Source organism: Rousettus aegyptiacus, unplaced genomic scaffold, assembly GCF_014176215.1.
Source record: "Rousettus aegyptiacus isolate mRouAeg1 unplaced genomic scaffold, mRouAeg1.p scaffold_m13_p_1, whole genome shotgun sequence".
NCBI classification, from domain to species: Eukaryota; Metazoa; Chordata; class Mammalia; order Chiroptera; family Pteropodidae; genus Rousettus; species Rousettus aegyptiacus.
In genome coordinates, this window is record NW_023416284.1 from 107,216,055 (window position 1) to 107,235,715 (window position 19,661).

The window sequence follows — 19,661 nt, forward strand, 5'->3', positions numbered from 1 at the left end:
GACATCCAGGGGGTTTTGCGTATCTCGATCTATAGTTTGAGAACCCAGGCCTGAGTGACAGTAGGGAGGGAGACTTCCTCTTCCTTCCCACTGCAACTATAGAGGATGAGGCTCCTGCTGCTTGGGTGGGCACGGGCATCTGAACCTCCTCAGATCAGGAAGTCTATGGGACTAAAGGCACTCCACATGGCAGGAAGGGCGACAAAGAACAGGGATAGCATCAGATGACTGGTGGCATTTTCTGTTGGTGTCAGGACTACTTGACTCCTTGAATGGGGTAAACTCCTGGTGATTTGATTTAACATGGGAAAGAGACTCCGAGGGTGGGGGAAGAATGTTCTTGCTCTTCTGTGATGGATGCATGTGTGACTTAAAATAAATATTTAAAATACATGATATGACATATGTACATCATGCGGGAGCATGAATATGCTTCAATGGTTCCCTATTTTCCTTAAAACAAAATCCAAATGTTTTGCCATGGCCTTCGAAGACCTTAGGCCTCTGGACTTTGCACCCTGATCTCACCTCATCATCTCCCTCCCTCTCCCCCCTCCCCCGAGTATGTTCTATTAGATGTAAGTCAAATACACCATGCTCAGTCTCTCTCTCTTTCTCTAGGTCATTGACCCTTCTGACCTTCTGTCTGAATTTCATCCCTGCTGCCCAACTGAAGTTTTACCCACTCACTTCACTAACTACAAGTTGTCTCTCATTTAGATCTCATGTCAGATGTGACTCCCCTCCTTGAGAGACCATGACTGACCCACAGAATTACCTATTCTTTTGTTTCTCTCACTTGAGTGAACCCCATGAGGACAGAGACTATATCTCACTTATTCATCATCATTTACCCAGATCCGAGAACACCGAATATCACATATTAGACATAAAATAAATATTAGTTCCATAACCGAAAACGAAAACATATTTTCCCTGAAGAAAAATGGTCTAAAACAAATAGAGAGAAAAGTTTTTATGTCGTGGGACAGAAAGACATCAGAATGCAAAAAGAAAAAATTATATTGTGTAACTGAGTATCAAATTAATATTTCTACTTAACTCTTTTTGACAAGGTGAATGATAGCTGTTACGTTAAAGTTTTTCAAATAGATCAAAGAGTCCACAAAACTTTCTTCCGTCTTTATTTATTTTTAAGTCAAAGAGACAACCTAGGACTATATCATGTTTTCACATTTGACCAAAACAAAATACATTGCTTTCAACGTAAATCCGCAGAATCGATTTATAATTAAATTAGCACTTAGTGTTTCAAAAGCTTCTTAGTCTCACGACTGCCAGGATCTAAACCTAGGAAGACAGCTTCATTGTTGAAAAACGTCAGAGGATTGGTCCTGCTTGTGCTGGCTGTTCATCACAGCTCTATTGAAGAGTGAAAATCTTCTTCAATTTTCCTAAGGTCTTCTCATCTATGGGAGGCTGCCTCTGGCTGCCAGGCTGCAGAAACTTCTTCACAGTCGGGAGATTGCTGATTCTGGCCTTCAGACCCTGCAACAAACGGACACAGTCTCAGAGTGGAGACAAAACACAAACTCTGCCATTTGCACAAGCCAGGGATCTGAGACCCTCCTAGACCAGGACTAACAGAGTCCCGTCCATCGGTACCAGCGTGAGGCTGGGAAACAGATGCCCAGTGAGGCAAAAGAGAAGAGGAAGAAAATACAGCTCAGTAGCGCTTTCCTCAGAGATGCCTTTGTTTGAAATTTTACTTGGTTCACAGTCTTCGCTACCTTCTTCCCACTCGGAAAACCCTGTAGGTTCATCATTCTCGTGCGGCACAAGGAAGAGGAATATGTCTGTCAGATCCCAACCCAGAAAAAGTCACCAAACCAGAAAATGAAGATATGAGTCATTAGGCTGGAACTGAAGACAGAAAATATAAAAGCCAAACCAGGATCACAATCAAAACCAAACTGCCCTGTGAGAGAGGCACAGAGCAAGAGGGGGCTGTGCAGAGAGAAACACAGTGTCTGAGAGAAGGAGCAGGAACTGAGGGAAGGAAGTCAGGGGAAGGAGAGCACCCTGGAAGGACTCAGCTAATAACGAGAAGGACACACCTGGGAGAAAAGCCATCCCAGAGAAAAGGACAGAAATTGTAATGGAACAGGGACCGAGGAGAGAGATGCCGAGTCGTGGGTCCTTCTCTTTGTAAAAGACAAACTATTCTTCATGCGGCAGCATCACCTCCAATTTTCTTGACAAAACAAGATTCTTTTCATGCCTTGCACCAGGGCCTAGGAACAAATTTTGGAGACCTCAGGGCAGCGAAGGCCTGGACATTGATGGGGAGCGTCGCATCACCAGTCCAAGAGTCCCAATATTAGACTCCAAGGTGGAAGACGTGACCTCCCATCCCTGGGAACAGTGAAAAGAATCACCTTCAGCAGAGAGAAGTTGGCCAGAAGGCTGGGGTCAAATTCGTCCACACAGTATAAAAGTTCAACCAGAAAAATATCAGCCCTGCTCAGCTTGTTGCCAACCAGGTAGTCTTGTCCGTGGCTCTTCAACACCTGGTGAATTTGAGAGATCAGACTATGAACACAAGCATGATCGGGCTGGGTCCCCCTGCCCTGCCCAGCTCTCTCCAGCCTGACTTTCCCATCTCTACTGCCTCACTGGGCTGTGTGAGCAGTGGACCACATTCACCGCCCCTGATTCGGTGAGACAGACAGAAGTGGGTCTCTGCTGTCCTTTCCTCACTCCTGAGCTAAAACCCAGGCTACCATATCCTTTTCCCATGCCCACACCACTGGGGCTCCCTTACATGCATCTTCTGTTGGACTGGGGCTTGGCATCAGCTGCACCATGTTTCTGCTACGTGCCCTCAAGTCCCAGCAGCTCTGAGAATTCAGGACGTGACTCTCCACGCTGCTGCAGTGCAATTGTACGTCCTTTCCCAACCCCTGGCCTGTCTCTCTCTCATTTGGGCAAAAGCTCCATCTTCATCACATCCCCCTTCAACCCTGAGCAGACTATTTCAGAGTCTACATTTCTCTTCTGTCTGTTCTCCTCATTTCCTGGTCTATCTCCCTGGGACCTGAAATTAATCTGTGTCAACTTGAACTCCCCATCTCCTTTACAACCTCAGCTCTGACTCCTAACTTGCACTATGTTAAGATCTGCATGCTGACGTGTTTAGAGGCGAACTGCACTGATGATTGCCACTCACTTTGTAATACATTAGAAAATAATATGTTTGACTGCTAGAGAGAGGGATCGAGAGAGAGAAATCTATACTAAAGCAAACAATGAAAAGTGAGACTTAGGTCCTCCTGGGGCATGCATATATGTTTATTGTATATTTATTTCAAATCATTTGAATGTATGAAATTTTTCATAAGCAAATATAGAAGAAATATGTAGCATTTATTAAATATTCCAGCAATATGGAAATCGCAAAGGATAAAGAGAAAAAACACACACATAGCACTACCAACTAAGGATAATAACATTTTGGGAAATATCCTCTCAGATTATGTTGACAAAGAATATAATAACATCGACACCAATTTTGTAAAATATATTTTTAAATTTATGTTATGATGGGGCTCTTTGATTTCAAACTATAAGTATATCAAACTACTGTGATGAAAGAGTTTGTCATTATGCGAAGGTTCCCTAAACTGTCAGCACTACAAGGACCAGGAAGGTGTATTTTTTAGATTGTATTAAATGCTTCACTCATTAATGTGGACGGACACACAAGCAAAGAATTAATATTTGTAGAATAAATAAAAAAGAACACTTTATAATGCTTTGTAAACATGATGGTGTCAGCAGTAAACCATTTATTTACATGGAAGACTCCTGTATCTCTTACAATCTTATTTTGTTTATAATTTTTTATTTAGCATGATTTCATGTAATTCTGTTATTGATATATTCTCCTACCTTCAAAGGGAAACATTCACTGAGATATGCATTATGTATATTGATAGAATTTATTGCCTTAGTTTGGCACTACTTTCCTCAAAAGTCTGAGAGCCATGTCCATAAACCATGTAGACTCTTTGTTACTTAACATGTTTTCATCTGTCTCTTCCTCTCCAATCCGCTGCCCCATCTCCGTTTAGACATATCTCACCCATCCCCGAAACACTACCATATTCTCTGGATGGGCAGCTGGTCTCTGGTCTCCCTACGGATGTTGCCAGAATATTTTCCGATGAATTGCTTTCATCGTGTTCCCCATGATGACAAGCACCTGCCTGGTGCTCTGCAGGACCTACTCCAATCACTAGTGTGCCTCTTCAGCCTTCCACAGCCCACGCCCTCTGACTACGAATGCCATCCAATGGAGAATTCTAATTGGGGCCTAGTAAACTGAAACTTTACGGAAAGCTTGTAACTTGGGTATAACAGTTACATAGCCTCCTGACTGTTGATTTTTTTAAAAGCCTAGAGAGTGACTTGCTACATTAGTACTCATGAGGGCTCATGGGAAGTGAAGGGCAAAGCCTCAGGATGCCCAGGAACGACTTTTCTTTGTGCGCGCATCTCAGTGCCCCCAAATGCTGAACGGCCCACTTACTTTTTCAAAGGCAGGGAAATAACGGGTGGTTATTCTTTCTTTGATCATGGCGATCTTGGCATCTTTCTCATTGGGCGGACATAGTGGCAACATCATGATCATGTCATACAAATCTGCCATGCCTTCTGTATACATATCAATCCTGAAAGACACAAATGACCGACTTGTCGAACATCTCCCGTCTTACATGTTCTAGTTTGAAATGTGAAAGAATGGGGTTCTTTCGTGTCCTTCCTTTCCTCAGCTTTATCCTCCTAAGGGCCTGAGCACATGGAGTCATGATCCACCATCCTCCTGGCTTCATAGTTCCTCAGCGTTTGGAAACCTCTGTCATTCTGTGTGCAATATCCGTGAGCTGCATCCTCTTCTACAATCCCACTTGCTTGACTCCACGCTAAGTGGGACCCCTCATCCTCATAGCTCTCTGCTGTACTGGACCTCAGTCTATATTTCGATGGGCTGCTGCCAGCCGTGATCCCTTGACACAACCCTGCGTATTCATGGAGGGATCAGTATGGTTCCTCAAAATTGTTGATGAAAGAACAGAAAAAATACCGTACAGGGCCCTCTCCTTTATGTCTTTTCCATAGAGGTTGTATTTGGTGGCAATGTAGTTGAGAATGGCTCTGGACTGTACCAGCTTCATCCCATCAATTTCGACCATAGGCACTTGCTGGAACATCAAACTGCCATCTTTTGAAAGAAGAAAACAAAAAGTAGAGTGAAATGTCTTATGGAACACACTTCTAGGATTAAAAAATATTTGCTAAAATGACTGGAAATATACAATGAAACTAAAATGACTTGGTGACACTTTGGTAGTATGGCATTTGGCTTTTAGCTTCTTATAGTTCTTATTTTTCCTATCAGTCTGCCTCTTACTTTTCACCCTATGATTTCATTTATCTTTTTATTCCCCATCAGATACATAGCAGGTCTCTTGTAATTTTGTGCTAACTTGCCTCATGGATAATATATAAGAAGTTGGGGAGAGTCTACAACAGGGCTGCCAGCCAACTGGCATTTAGGTGGGAAGTTCCCAAAGGAACTCTCACGGTGTTCTTGGCATATAAGCAAGTTTAGATGGAGATTTTTACATAGGGGTCTCTTTCCCTGTTCTTCAGCATCTGCAATACTGCCAGTATATTATCTTGCAGTAAACCATGAGAGATAACTCAAAGAAACTGCTGGGCCTATTTCTGTTCTTGTTGCTCTCATGCATGTATTTCAGTGTCCTTGGTAGGCAGTGTGTGGGGGTCCTGAACTGATACAGCTCATTCTTGATGCAGAAAGTCAGGAGAGAGAAGGAGGTGGCATTTCAATGGAACCAGGGATGGTTCCCTTAGCAAGTACTAGAGAGGCCAAGCCTTTCTTAGACCAGAGCAAGTTATAGACCTGCTCAGGGAGCCTCACCCCTTACAATGAACCTCATTCCTTCCTTTCGGCCCCCACCCTCCCACAAACACACACACACACACACACACACACACACACACACACACACACACACTCCCTGGCGTCAAAACTCAACTATGATGTCTACTAGATCAGCAGAACTTCAATATTTAGTCTTACCTTTTCTTAAGTCTTCAAGGTCGTCTGGGGTTTCTATAAATTTCTCTTCAAACTGCAAATCAGGAACAGTAAGGGAATTCTTATTTTTTCATTTCATGGCATTATGGTACTTTTAATTTTGAGTGAACCTCTGATAGATAATATGGAGATAATTTGGGGTTTTTAACTTACTCGGTGGAATAGTCTATTGTGTGGATTTATGTGTTCCCGTAGGGTCAGACCACATAGATAATTTCAATCGTGAAGTGAAGAAAGCCCCCATACCTTCATGTAACAATCAAAAACTATAATCCAAGCCTTAGGTAAGCATGTTCTTATGAGGCTGGGAGGAGTGACTTAGAAGCTCCTGTCACATGACACTACCTCACCTGAAACCTTCCCTACTGCTCTAACCGGAGGGACCAGATCCTGAGATTATCTGTGACTCTCTCCCCTGAAAACTCTCACAAAGTTGCTGGGTTCCTGTGATCTGGACTGAGAAGTGTTTTTCTCATGGACGCCTCTGGAGAGCAGCACTCAGCAGAGTCCCATGGAAATCGACCACAGAGAATATGGCATTTTGACACTTTAATGCTGGTGTGTCCTAGATACTCCCACCTCTCCTGTTACTCACCCGCTTACTTGTCTGCATCCTCACTAGAATGTAAGCTTTCTGAGGGCAAGGACCTTGTCTGTCTAGTTCATTTGTGTATCCTCAAGGCCTAGAACAGAATCTGGCCCTAAAATCATTGCCGAGTGGGTGTATTCAATCTTGAACAGGCAGTTTCTTCCAATCTGCTCCTCCTCATTTTTCTGATTTATGTTTAACTTTAATTACATTTATTTTCTAATCTTTATATTTCATCTTTTTATTATGGAAATTTCTAGCAGAAAGTGATCATCTTACACTGAGCACCCAACTTCATTAACTATCAGCTCTAGCTAATCTTGTGTCATCTATACACCCACCTACCCTCGCACTCATAAGAATTTGAAGCACATTCTAGATATCATATAGTTCATCTTTAAATATTTCACTTTTTACCTCTAAAACATAAGAACTTTTAAAAATAACCACAAAACATAATCACACCTAAAAAGTCAATAATAATTCTTTAGCATTATCTAGTAATCAATGTTTATGTTTCCATGTTGCATAAATGTTACAAATGATATTATACGGTTCATTCAAATTCAAATAAGGCCGATAAATTGTGATTAGTTTATTTAAGTGATTTCTAATGTTTATGTTCTTTGATGAGAAGAATTGTAATATTTTACATCAAATCTTTTCATCTCTTAATAACTGACAGTTTTTTTTTCAATGCAAAACTCTTGAGTGGTCATTAGTAAGAAATGTTTCTTAGATTAGTGAGAAAGTACTTAGATACAATCGATCTTAGATCCAACTTAGAGTTCAGAACTGACCTCTACTCCTGCAGCAGCCAGGAGCCACCGGATGGACTCCATTCGTCCTCGTGCTTTGACGTAGTGAAGTATGGGCTTCCCCGCCATGATGTAGTCTCCTGGTTTCTCTAAACATACAGAAAGGAAGAAACCACAAAAGCAAAAATGTTCTCATTACATGTGATCGAACAGCACCTAAATGTTCAAGTCTACCTTCTTGTGACAGAGTTGGAAGAGTTCCTAGAAGGCATTCCCTGCCTTAAATTCTTACCCATCAGCAGCCAACCCTGGAAAATTACTTCAAACCATTCTCATGTCTCTAGTGGCTAAAAACATATTGTCCTGGCCGGCTAATAGGTGAGAACAGTGATATTAGTGAATGTGCGGGTAGTAGGGGTAGGAGAAGAATTAAAAAACTGACATCTATTGAAAACTCCTAATGATTCTGACCCAATGTTCATTCCAATGGACACATTAATTATATTTTGAAACCTCATAACAGCCGCATAAACTACTTGTTATATGCCCAATATTTGCTTCACAAAACCGAGGCCTGGGGGTTAAATGACATGTCCACAGTCACACTCCAGGTAATGAGGGACTTAAAAACCCACATCCGGGATTATAAAAGGGCAGGGTTGGAACTCACCCAGGTGCAAGTTTCCTCATGAAATTAAGAACAGTTCTGGGCCAAAGTCCCTATGCATTCATGAAACAGTCAAGAAAGTATAATCCAAGGCTTAAGTAAACATGTTATTATGGATCTGAAGAGAGCGAAATGTTTTTAATATCCATGTTGTTGCTGTGAGACGCAGCACTCTAAGCTTTAGAAAGTAAAGAATGTTTTGAAACATACTCATAAACTCACCTGTCTTGTAAATGGAGGTTCAGTTTATTGTACTTTCTTATCATGGAAAATGGAGATGTGATGATTCAGCAGAATGTAAAGGAGGACGAAGACTGTACTAACATGTGAAATGTGTTGCTATGGACTGAAATTCAGAGAACGTAGTGACTCAACCCTCATGCAAAGCTACCTTACCCATTTACTGAGGATCTAGTCACAAAGGGAAATACTCTTTATCTTATATAATATTTTGTCATAATTCTCCTTCTTAAAAGCCACTTTTTCCACCTTCCGAATAGGAGGTCCCTGATGTTCGGATCAAGAGTGGGGCAAAAGTTGCCAGGAAACTTTGCCTCATCAACAGAAAATGAGAACTAGTGAGAGTCAACCATTTGCCATAGGTCACACACATTTGTTCTGATTTACACTCAAAATCTAACAAGTGTGTCTACCCTCCTTTTTTCATCAACAGTGGTATCCTAACAGACACAATTTTTCACATACTTAGTTGGAAATACCTATGGTTGATTGCAGTTGGCTGTTAGATCTAGGCCATCTATAAATGCAGTAAATCTTCTCTATCTCTTTGCGTCTCTCATTCAACACTAGACCGTCAATAGCACTAAAGTGGAACTTTACCTCACTCTGTGTTCTTTTGACAAGTGCAGACTGGAAGGAAGAGAAAAAGTGAGAATATTAATCTCAACCGTATCAACAGTATTGATGAAGTGATGATTTCTTGTAAACTTGTAAATGAACGATCACTGTAAACATCTTAAAGTGTAAAGTCTGCAAATTTGAGGAAAGACATACGTTAACAGTATTGTGAAATACATTCCTTAAAAATGAATTAAACGTACATTTCTACCACATAACAAAAACTTGTTAACCAACAAAAAAGAACAAGGAACAGGACAGCTCCCTACAACAAAGAATTACCCAGCCCAAATGCCAATAGTGTCAAGTACAGAAATCTGCCCCAGCCGTTTACTAGACTTGCCTGCCATGAGTTGCTGGAACCCAAGAGAGAGAGCAGGACTTGCCAGGTAGCTAATCGCAAGAGACACAGAGTACGATCCTGTTCTGCTGACATTCATGCTAATCTCATCCTATTATAATAAATTTTTATTTTGACTTTTCACAACCTTACAGTAGCACCATTCATAGCTGCTGTGTGTCAGCTACTTCAACAGAGAAAATAACTTTAGTGTAGTCATCCATATGCTCTCCCTCTTGCACTGGTCACATTCTCGGGTGGTCTAAAATGCTATCATTCTTTTTTCTCCCATATTATTAGTTTTTCTCATATCTAAATGCTCCTGCCCTAGTTTTCTAAATGCTTCATTTTTACCTTTCTGTGAAGATGTATTCAACAGCCACTGAATAAACAGCTCTTGAACCGTCCCCCATGCACACCGAGAAGGCACGATGTGAGTATAAAGCAGACATTTCCTTGTGCTAAGGACACATTTTAAAATATGTTTTGGTGCCTTAGATGTGAGGTGGTGAGGCAATGTACGAAGGCTTAGAAAATCAGCACTTACCTTATTAAAGTCTGTCTCCCACTTGGCTCAGCAACTCAGTGCCAACCTCTCATGTGCGTGCCAGCTGTTTTTATATAACTCCTGCTCTCTGAAAGGAGTGGCTTCCAGATAGAGAAAAGCCGCTCCCCCAAAGATCAGAGGCCATAGTTCCCACGCAAAATTAGAAAAAAATGAAGAGTCATCTGATCATAAGATAACTAGTCAATATGTTTCTTTTCAAGGTTGATAAATAGAAGATTAAAAAGAAAACTTTAGACTGTTGAACTCTCTCTACCAGTCAGTGAGATACGGCTTTGGAAGAAACTGTGAGGTTTTCATGAATTGGATACAAAGATTAAGGCAGATGAGAAACCTGTACTGTGAGCAGAGCAGGGAGCTGATATTCAATAAAGGCAAGTTGATCTCTGGAATATTTTTTAGGACACACTTATGCCCCCAAATTATTTATTGTTTATCAGAATTCGCATTTAACTGGGTGTCCTGTATTTTCCCTAATAAATTTGGCTACTCAATTAGTTTACTTTCTCTCTCTACCACATTCAAACCAGCCTTCCTAGCCTTTGGGCCTTTGCATGTGCTATTCGTTCTGTCTGGAATACTCTACTTTGAGCTCCTACTATGTTTCCCCTATTATGTCTTTCCTTTCCTTACGTTATTTGACATTATATCCTTACTATCAGTTTCCCCACAGTCTCCGATGTCCTGGGAGTAAGACGTTCATCTTCTTTTCAGTCACCTCTCCCACGATTGGCACATAGTAGGAGCTCAATCAATAACATGGTTTTTAAAAATTATTAAGTGAAAAATTTCTGGCAAATACAAGTACGGAAAGAAGAACGGTAGAAAGCAGAGAAAACCCAATGTACTTATCGCCGTGCTTCAGCGATCGGCAACAATCTGTTTCATCCACACCCTGACATGGGTGGTATGGTGGCCTCCTGACAATATAGGTCAACATTCAAAAACCTGGAACCTGTTAACGTGACCATATTTGGAAAAAGGGTCTTTGCAGAGATAAGTAAGCAAAGGAACTTGACATCATCCAGGATTATCCGGGTGGGCCCTAAAGCCAATGAGAAGTGTCTTTACATCGGAAGAGAAGACACAGACAAGCAGAGGGTGAGGTGATATGAAGATGGAGGCAGAGGTTGGAGTGATGTGACCATGAGCCAAGGAAAGCAAGGAGTGCAAAAAGCCACCAAAAGCTGGAAGAGGCAAGAAAGGATTCTCCCCTAGAGCTTCTGGAAGAAGCACCACCCGGCCAGCTCCTTGACTTTGAACTTCTGGCCTTCGAAAGTGTGAGAGAATACACCCTCTTGTTTGAAGCCACTCAGTTGGTAGTCATTTGATCTAGCAACCACCAGAAACTAATATATGCTTCCTCCTATTGCTCTCGCAATCATGGGATTATTTTGAAGGAAATCCTAGATAACCTATCAGTGCAGCTATCAAAAATTTAGCATGCTATTTTTTAACAGGTAAGGACTTGTTTGAAAAATAAATAATAATATGCTCCAATCATACTAAATTTTGCATTCCTTAATTGCATTACATACTCACCATTCTAACTTCACCCATTGTCTCATGAAAGTTTCTTTTGGTTTCTTGCATCAGAATCCAAGCAAGGTCCACACATGGCATTTGAGTAATGAATAAATCTATTTTGTAGACACGGGTGAATTAATACAGATGCCAGACGGACGAAAGTGTGCGCGGAATTCTGAAGAATTCCCAGCCCCAGACTCGAACACGTAAGTCATTCATATGTTCATGGATTGTATACGGTGTCATTACCGTTTGTGATGGGGCAGTGGGGACGCAGCAGGACCACACCAGCACGCCGAGAACTCACAGGCTAGTGGAGGAGGCACAGTGGCCTTGAGCTTTCCTAGTGGTCCACAGGGCTCTATGTGAGGCACAGAGGAGAGCCCGACTCTCCCTGGGACGCAAGGAGATGAGGAGCTGAGAGTGGCCAGGTGGGAAGGAACAGGCAGGGCTAGTCAATGTGCCCAAGAGGTTGGCAAGCGGCCCCGCCGTGCCCAGGGGTGCGATCGGGCTGGAGTTCTGGGCTGAGGAGGGCTGTGAGGAGGCATCCTGCAGGCATGTGAGTCACTAAAGGAGTTAAAGAAGATAGTGATACTCGGATTTGCACTTTAGGAAAGCCACTCTGGTTGCCAGTAGAGAAAACACTAGAGCAAAGTGACCCCGTTACATTTGCCTTCTGGATACATTCACCTGGCTGCCCCTTGGGCAACTCAGACTGACCAAATCCTGAGTAGAAATCAGGTTTCGAATCTAAGATTGATGCTGCTGATCCATACTGTTACCTAGGCTAGAAGACTGCCATCATCCTGGACTCCACTCTCACCCTACGAATCTTCTTTTTCCTTTCCACTCTCTCACCAATCCAGCTGCTTCTCTGTGCACAGTGGTCACACAGACCACGGCTGGGTCCGAGCCTGGTTTCGTGTCAGTGAGGTGGTCTACAAGCCCAGCCTTTAGAGCCAGGCTGTCCCTGGCGCTTGATACTGTTTAGCTTGAGGTGACATACTTCCTCTTCTTGTGCTTTAGTTTCCCCACCTATAAAACAGGACAATAATATCTCCCTCAGAAGTATGCTGTGAGGGTTGAATGTAAAGTGCTTAGGTCAAGGCCTGGAAGAAAGAAAACACTATATGTATATCTTGATCATTACATTTTGCCCTTATCACAGGGCTTTCTAAATGTCACCCTTTTTACTCCATTCCATCATAGGTTATATGTGGGAAAATGTGAAAGTACATACATTTTGATGATTAATACTGATTATCTTTGGGTTATGGAATTAGGGGTTGTGTGAGTGCATGTGTGTGTGCACATTTTGTCTTATTCACAAGTTAAGCTTATACTCTAGGTATTTGGCTTTGTAATCTTAGATCATCAGGAAGTTCTTAGAGTTCTTTTATTATCCCTTAATTATCCCTACTTTTTTCCTTTATAAGCAGAATAAGCTTTGTTTTATAGTTTTAGTTTTCTATAAACCCTAGGGCAGCCAGGGATGTCGGGCAAACAAATGTGTTCGGTTCCAGGTGTATCTATGTGGCTTTGAAATACTAATAGAGACAGAGGTTCAGAAAGAGAAAACTTGCTTAGTCACCTGTCTGGCCAGATCCCAGATTTCTGATGTCAGGGTTTACGTTGTTCTTATTGCATGCCTGTCACTCACAGTGCAAGAGAGTAAGCAAACCGTGATATAGGGTTTGAATAGAGCATGAACCAAAGCCAGCACCACTGGAAGCAGGTGAGGTTATTTTAAACATAAAGCAGGAAGAGGGACAATGGACAGGGCAGCCCCCTCTGGGGTAATGTTGCCAGATAAAATACAGGACATTTGGAACATTATGGACATACTTATACTAGAAAATTGTACATTGCTTAAATGCAAATTTAACGTTTTCTTTTCTTTTCTTTTTACTTAATCTAGTAACTCTACTCCTGAATGCCCTTTGTGTCTGGTTTGTTTAGGTTGGAGGCAGAGCCTTGAGGTTGACCTTAAAGTAAATGTTTAATGCTGTCAATGCTGTAGATACTAAGTGTCGTTTGAAAAGAGAGACATTCTCACGCCTGGGGGCATGGAGTACTGAGTGAGGAAACAATACTGCATTTGTTTGGAAAGATGAGTAATAATACAAGTCCACGTCCAAAACCTTGACCAACATACTGGTCACATGGGATCTTGATAAAATGCAGATTCTGGTTCAGCAGTTTTAAACCAGGACCTGGGACTGCATTTCTAACGCACTCCCAGGGCTGCCAATGCTGCAGTTCTGGGACCACACTTGGAGACACAAGGACTGTCCCTCCTCATGGGTTGGGTGGACGTGTCTCTGGGGGTGTCATCCAATTCAATTAACTCCAGCATCTCTCCCAATCCCATGACTCTTATGTCTGATTGTTTCTCGCTTGACAGGATGCTTTATCATAAAACCAATCTCTATGATGTCTCCTGGGAATAACAAATGCAATGAATTGTGGTTTTAGATTTGACAACAAAGTCTTGAAAGGAAAAACAATTGAATTTAAAAATAATTGTATTTAAAACAATTGTCCCTTTGCAATTGTAAACAGGGGTGGAGAAGAGCAAGCATTTAGATTACTGGGAAATAGCAGTAACTTTTAGGTAATTACATCCCTGTGAATAAGTGATCTCACCCAAAGTGGATCTTGAGAGTTCTCCACACACACACCCTCTCACTGTACTGGTTTCCTTGTTAGATACAGTCTAATAATGATACAATTTCTTCCCATCCCTTGACTCTCCTCTGCTATTGAAATAGACAGCAGGTACTCCAGGGCCAGGTAGAACTGCACGCAAACTTCCTTTCAACCACTTACTTGGCCTATGGGCCTGGAAAGTTACTGAACTTCTCTGGGACCTACATTAAAAGGTGGCTATGAAGCTTAAGTAAGAGGTAGAAACTGCCTAGCACAAATCTAGACATAGAGCGGGCACTCAAAGACAGTAGCTTTGATGATTATTGTATCATCATAAATGGAAGAGGCTGTGGAAAGAAAATTTAAGAGCACTGAAGAGTGAAAATAAAAAGCGCGGATGAGAAAGGTAAGTCAATTGCCTCCACATCTCCCGGAACGACTACTGTCTTGGTAGTTAGAGGTCTGGCCAGAAAGCCAACCTGAGTGAGCCAGACAGGTCCCGGCGCATGACCAGGGAGAATGGCCACTTAGATCCTCGACCTGAAGACTCTCTCAGTGATCCATCACCGCTTTCAGGAAAGTGAAAGCAGATCGCCCCTCTGGGCCCTCCCCGGCCCCCCGGCCTGGTGGACTGGCTTGCAAGGATGTTCTCACCCAGCAGCTGGGCCAAGTGGGGCGGTCCCTGCAGGATCGTATTCTTAATGTTATGTGAGGCCATGCTGGCAAACAAGATGGAATAAGCTATCCCCAGCCAGTGTCTGGATCTCATTAAAGTCTTGCGTTTTACCATTATTTGCTCTTAACTCTGAAAGAGGAAGGTTAACTGAATAGGCCCGGCCTCTGCATAGTCCTAGTTCTGTCTATGGATATTTAGGTCCTCTGGCTTCTCAGGGCTTTGCTTTATTCACCTGTATAAACTGAAATGACCTATGTTTCTTGGAAGGTGTTAGAAAAAAATTAAATCATATAATAGACATAGAGCACCAGGAAGAGAGCAATCTCTATGTTGTGTCATTTCAAAATGAAGGACCTTTGATCCCTAATATATCTACACCTATTTCCTGAAACTCGAAATTCCTTTTAGAAGAGATAAATCTTTTTCTTCTTTAACCACAATTAAATATGAGGTATAAAGTCCGCATTGTGCAGAGAGAGGTTACATAAATCTGAGAATAACGGGGAAGGGAAAGAGTGTTGTGTTTAGGGAAGCCAGAAAGAATGGATCCCAGTTAGCTTTTTAGACGGAGATGACAGTATCTTGTAGGGTCATCCAGCCCAGTAGCTTTTATCATTATTGTATCATCATAAATGGAAGAGGCTGTGGAAAGAGAATTTAAGAGCACTGAAGAGTGAAAATAAAAAGCACGGATGAGAAAGGTAAGTTAATTGCCTCCACATCTCCCGGAACGACTGTTGTCTTGGTAGTTAGAGGTCTGGCCAGAAAGCCAACCTGAGTGAGCCAGACAGGTCCCGGCGCATGACCAGGAAGAATGGCCACTTAGATCCTCGACCTGAAGACTCTCTCAGTGATCCATCACCGCTTTCAGGAAAGTGAAAGCAGATCGCCCCTCTGGGCCCTCCCCGGCCCCCCGGCCTGGTGGACTGGCTTGCAAGGATGTTCTCACCCAGCAGCTGGGCCAAGTGGGGCAGTCCCTGTCCTGAAGCACGTCGTGTGAAGTGTCTCTGGAGGTAGAAAGACAGGAGGGAACTTACTTCCATGAAAGCACACCAGCCAGCCTTAAGAGGGAATGAAATTCTGACGCGTGCTGCAACGTGGATGAACCTTGGAAACATGATGCTAAGTGAAATAAACCAGCCACAAAATGACAAGTATTATACAATTCCACCTATACAAGGTAACTAGAATAGGCAAATTCATGGAGATAAAAAGTAGAATAGTGTTATAAGTGCTGGGGGAGGAGAAATGAGGAGTTATTTAACGGGTTTGATTTGGGATGATGAAAAATTCTGGAGATAAATAATGATGATTACTGTACAACAATGTAAATGTGTTTACTGGCACTGAAATGTTCACTTAAAATGGTTAAAATGGTGGATGTTTTGTTACGCGTATTTTACCACAAGAAAATGCACACACAAGAGGCATATGGACAACCCAAAGTTATGTTATTTTACAAGAAGAAAATAATTTCCAAGAGGATCAGAATGCTCCTGATAGTTGGTCAACACACCCTCAGCCCTGGAGAAAACCTGTAGAAGAAGCTGTGATGTACACAGAATCCAAGTTAGGAAAGTGGGGTGATGTCGAGAGCTGGCTTCACTCATGACACTATAAAGTCAAAGTCCACCATCAGCACTCCTTAGGGAAATTTCTCAATCTTTCACAAACTGGTAGAGAGGAGAAATGGTAATACATGCAAGCTCTGGGGGTAAACCACTGGGTGGCGGCTCCGGCAGCTCCAAGGGGTGAGATAATCAATACCTTGGCCCCCCACAACCCATCTGGGACACCTAGGCTGGTAAAGTCTGTGCCAGGGGGCCCAGAATATTCATGGTCAAGTGCTGAAACAGTCTGCAAATTACTAGCCTTTGCACACTGCTATATAAAACTGTTAATTAAATTACAGCTTACTTTTGCATTAAATCATTTTTTTCTTGAGATTACGCCTCAAGGTCCTTAACTGATTTAGGGGTTCTGAGATTTCCTCGGCAGGACCTTGAAAATCTGTTTTTGATTAGTGAAGTCTGCGATGCTTTATTTCATTCGCTGTTGAGAAGGAGTGACAGACTTAGGTAGGACAGCTCCTCACACAGGGCAATTGTTCCCACAGGAAGAGAAGGCCACAAGGGTTCACGAGTTTGTCATGGCATTGTGTGTTTAAGCCAGTTTTATTTCGGAGACGTAAAATAGACTGTGACAGAAAGCAGATCAGTGCTCGCCTAGGCCTGGGGTGGGAACAGTGACAGACTGAAAAAAGGGAAACTTTTGGGGGCTATGAGAGCAGTCTGAGACTGGAGTGAGATGGCTTGCACAACAGTACGCACTTACTAAAAATCATTGAGCCTCTCATAATATGTGAATTATGCCTTAATAATGCTTGTTATTGAAAAACGGAAATGTAGCATTTGTAAAAACAAACAAAAAACCATTGAGCTCATCCCTGAAGATTTGTTCCTTTACTATATATGTGTTTTATTTCACTAAAAAGTTTTAGTTGAAAAAAAAATTCGTCAAATTTCAACAGTGTTATAATCTAAAAGAAAAATAGTACTACCCTTGCAAGGTTTTGGGAAAGGCCCAATAAATACTAACTAAGCATTGTGATGGTTGCCGAGAGTGATAAATGAAAACACCATGTCTAAATTACCAACCCCTTAAGCAAACAGTAAAGACCGTTTCCTAGCTATCTCCAATCTCCCAAACTGAACACGATTGACATATATATTTAAAGGACCATGGGTCCTGATTTCTGGATCTGAGTTCTAGCTATGGTCGTAGACAAATCTGTCTCCTCTCCCTGGGTCTAGTTTTTCCCATCCCTAAAACCGAGATATCATTTCTGCTGGCAGCGCAGCACAAATGGGGCTTGGCCCATGGGGTCAGGGGCTTGCCGAGCTTCACTTTCCCTATCTATAATCTGGGGACATAGTAAATCTGTGTGGTTCTGTGTATCCAGCACCTCTCCCTTCTCCTGATAATAACAGCCCCACTGTTTTGAGGAACCTCTCTGCCTCCTCCATGTGGTTCCACTGTGGCTAGAGCAATCCCTCAGTGCTGGCCCCTGGGGTAAGCCAGCCTGAGGCTGACGCTGAATGAGATATGGGCTATCCTGATAGTCTGAAAGTCCCTGGATTCACACTTGTTCTTTCAAACAGACATGCTAATAAAACCCCTTCTTTGTTTAAAAACAGCAATTACAACCTCTTCCACCACCACACACATACACAAAATCAGGGGCCAAAACCAAAAACAAACCCCCTTTCTCCTAATTTTGCCCAGGGCTGGTGATTCAGTGGGTAAAACCATGTCTGGCTTTGTCTTAACTTTTCTCCCTCCAGCTCTTTATGGAGAAACTCCTGCCGCAATCACATGTTCTAATGTCCAGGTTGGAATCTAAAGAGAGGATTAATCAGCAAGTTACAACCTAGCCACTGCCCAGGTTGTAATTCTTTGTATGCTGAGGTCCAATCCCCCATCCCTTAAAAAAGAAAAAGAGACTTTAACTGAGACGGGAGATTCATCGTCACAAGAAAAGAAATTCCCACTTGCTAGTGTGCCCAACTCCTGAAATGGAGGAACAAGGCTGGAACAGCATCTCCATCCCAGTGTCTTCAGGAAGAGGAGACCAAGGACCAACGAGCCACCTCTCTGCATTTCTATGGATATGTCGAGGTAGCCACCTTCACTCAACTTTCTCTTTCTGTTCAAATCTAAGGTTCCCTGGTGATGGAGAAGTCGGGCCTTGAATGTTGCTGAGCACTATTGGGGTTGGTCTCTGAAGTTCACTTGGGCACCCAGAGTTACCTCTACTAGTAAGGCAGTGGGTCCAGAGAACCCCTACAGTGGACATTGAAGTGGTAAAGATTTACAAGAAAGACACCAAGTCGTACTTATGGGGTAGTGGGACAATGAAACGGGCTCTGGTGTTGGCTGGCTGTGCCTTTGGGGTGTGCTGCGGGAGCATCTCAGGTTGGGGTCAAGCTTCGGGCTTATTTAGGGACCTGGGCAAGCAGCGAGACCTAGGAAGTGGTTGTTTTTAAAAACAGTCCATGGAGGTGGATTTTATTTTTCACTGTATTAGCCTTCTAAACTGTTTGAATTATTTACCAAGTGATTATAACAAAAAGAAATTGGCTTATAATTTTGAATCATTAAAAAATAATTTATTTTTCTTCTTCTACTTAATTTCTATCAGGTCAAACTCTTGGTGTTGATGGTGGTCAGAGGAAAGAGTCATCCAACGAAGAAGCGGGCAAGGTTTCCTCTGAGAAGCATTGTTTTTTTGGCTAAGTAAACCTTGGTTGACCTCACAGATTGCAAGGACCTTGTGAGCTTACAATCACTTATATTTTTTTATTTTTTATTTTTTAATTTTTTTTACACCTACAGCTCGTGGTCTTCCTAGGTGGTCTCCCATCCAAGTACTAACCAGGCCTCATCCTGCTTAGCTTCCGAGATCAGATGGGGTCGGGCTTGCTCAGGGTGTCATGGCCATAGACTAAGAAGCCTTTTTTTCCTCCTCCGTCATTGGCATCACATGTTAGTTGGCCATGGCTCTGTCAGGGTGGGGAATGAGATGGGGCGTTTAGCTAAGTGGAATCCATAGGCTGGGCTTTGACCACACCGGGAACAGGAGCTCAGGTGCCATGAGGGCTGGGTCAGAGGGTGCTGAATGGCCCAGGTTATGATAACTCGAGTAGTCCATCATCTGAGGAGGGGAGGAGGACTGGATGGGGCTGGGTGTGGTGGAAGAAGGTCATGCCTCATGGTGGCCCTTAGGAAATAGCATAAAGGTTGGTGAGACATTAAGTCATTTCATAAGTGAGAATGTGTACATGGATACACACTCAGAAACTGATCCAGGGTGCAGCCTGGGCGAGA

At 42.6% G+C, this 19,661-nt stretch overlaps 1 protein-coding gene and 1 pseudogene across 5 annotated transcripts; both read right to left on the reverse strand.

The window, feature by feature from the left end:
- Positions 1–1,128: 1,128 nt before the first annotated feature.
- Positions 1,129–10,031, reverse strand: LOC107515253 (glutathione S-transferase A2). Of its 5 annotated transcripts, none has more exons than XM_036218828.1 (8): positions 9,905–10,003; positions 8,879–9,029; positions 7,535–7,641; positions 6,128–6,179; positions 5,113–5,245; positions 4,553–4,694; positions 2,400–2,531; positions 1,129–1,509 (listed from the first exon to the last, which is right to left on the reverse strand). In XM_036218828.1, exons 3-8 carry the CDS (start codon positions 7,619–7,621, stop codon positions 1,384–1,386), a joined length of 672 nt encoding a protein of 223 aa, XP_036074721.1. In that variant the 5' UTR covers positions 7,622–7,641; positions 8,879–9,029; positions 9,905–10,003; the 3' UTR covers positions 1,129–1,383. The 5 variants fall into 5 exon arrangements, with proteins under 5 accessions (XP_036074721.1, XP_036074718.1, XP_036074705.1 ...); XM_036218825.1 differs by having other exon boundaries at positions 8,865–9,029; XM_036218812.1 differs by having other exon boundaries at positions 9,000–9,029; positions 9,905–9,990.
- A 9,129-nt stretch (positions 10,032–19,160) lies between these two features.
- LOC118605414 lies at positions 19,161–19,279 on the reverse strand (annotated as a pseudogene).
- Between the last annotated feature and the right edge of the window lie 382 nt (positions 19,280–19,661).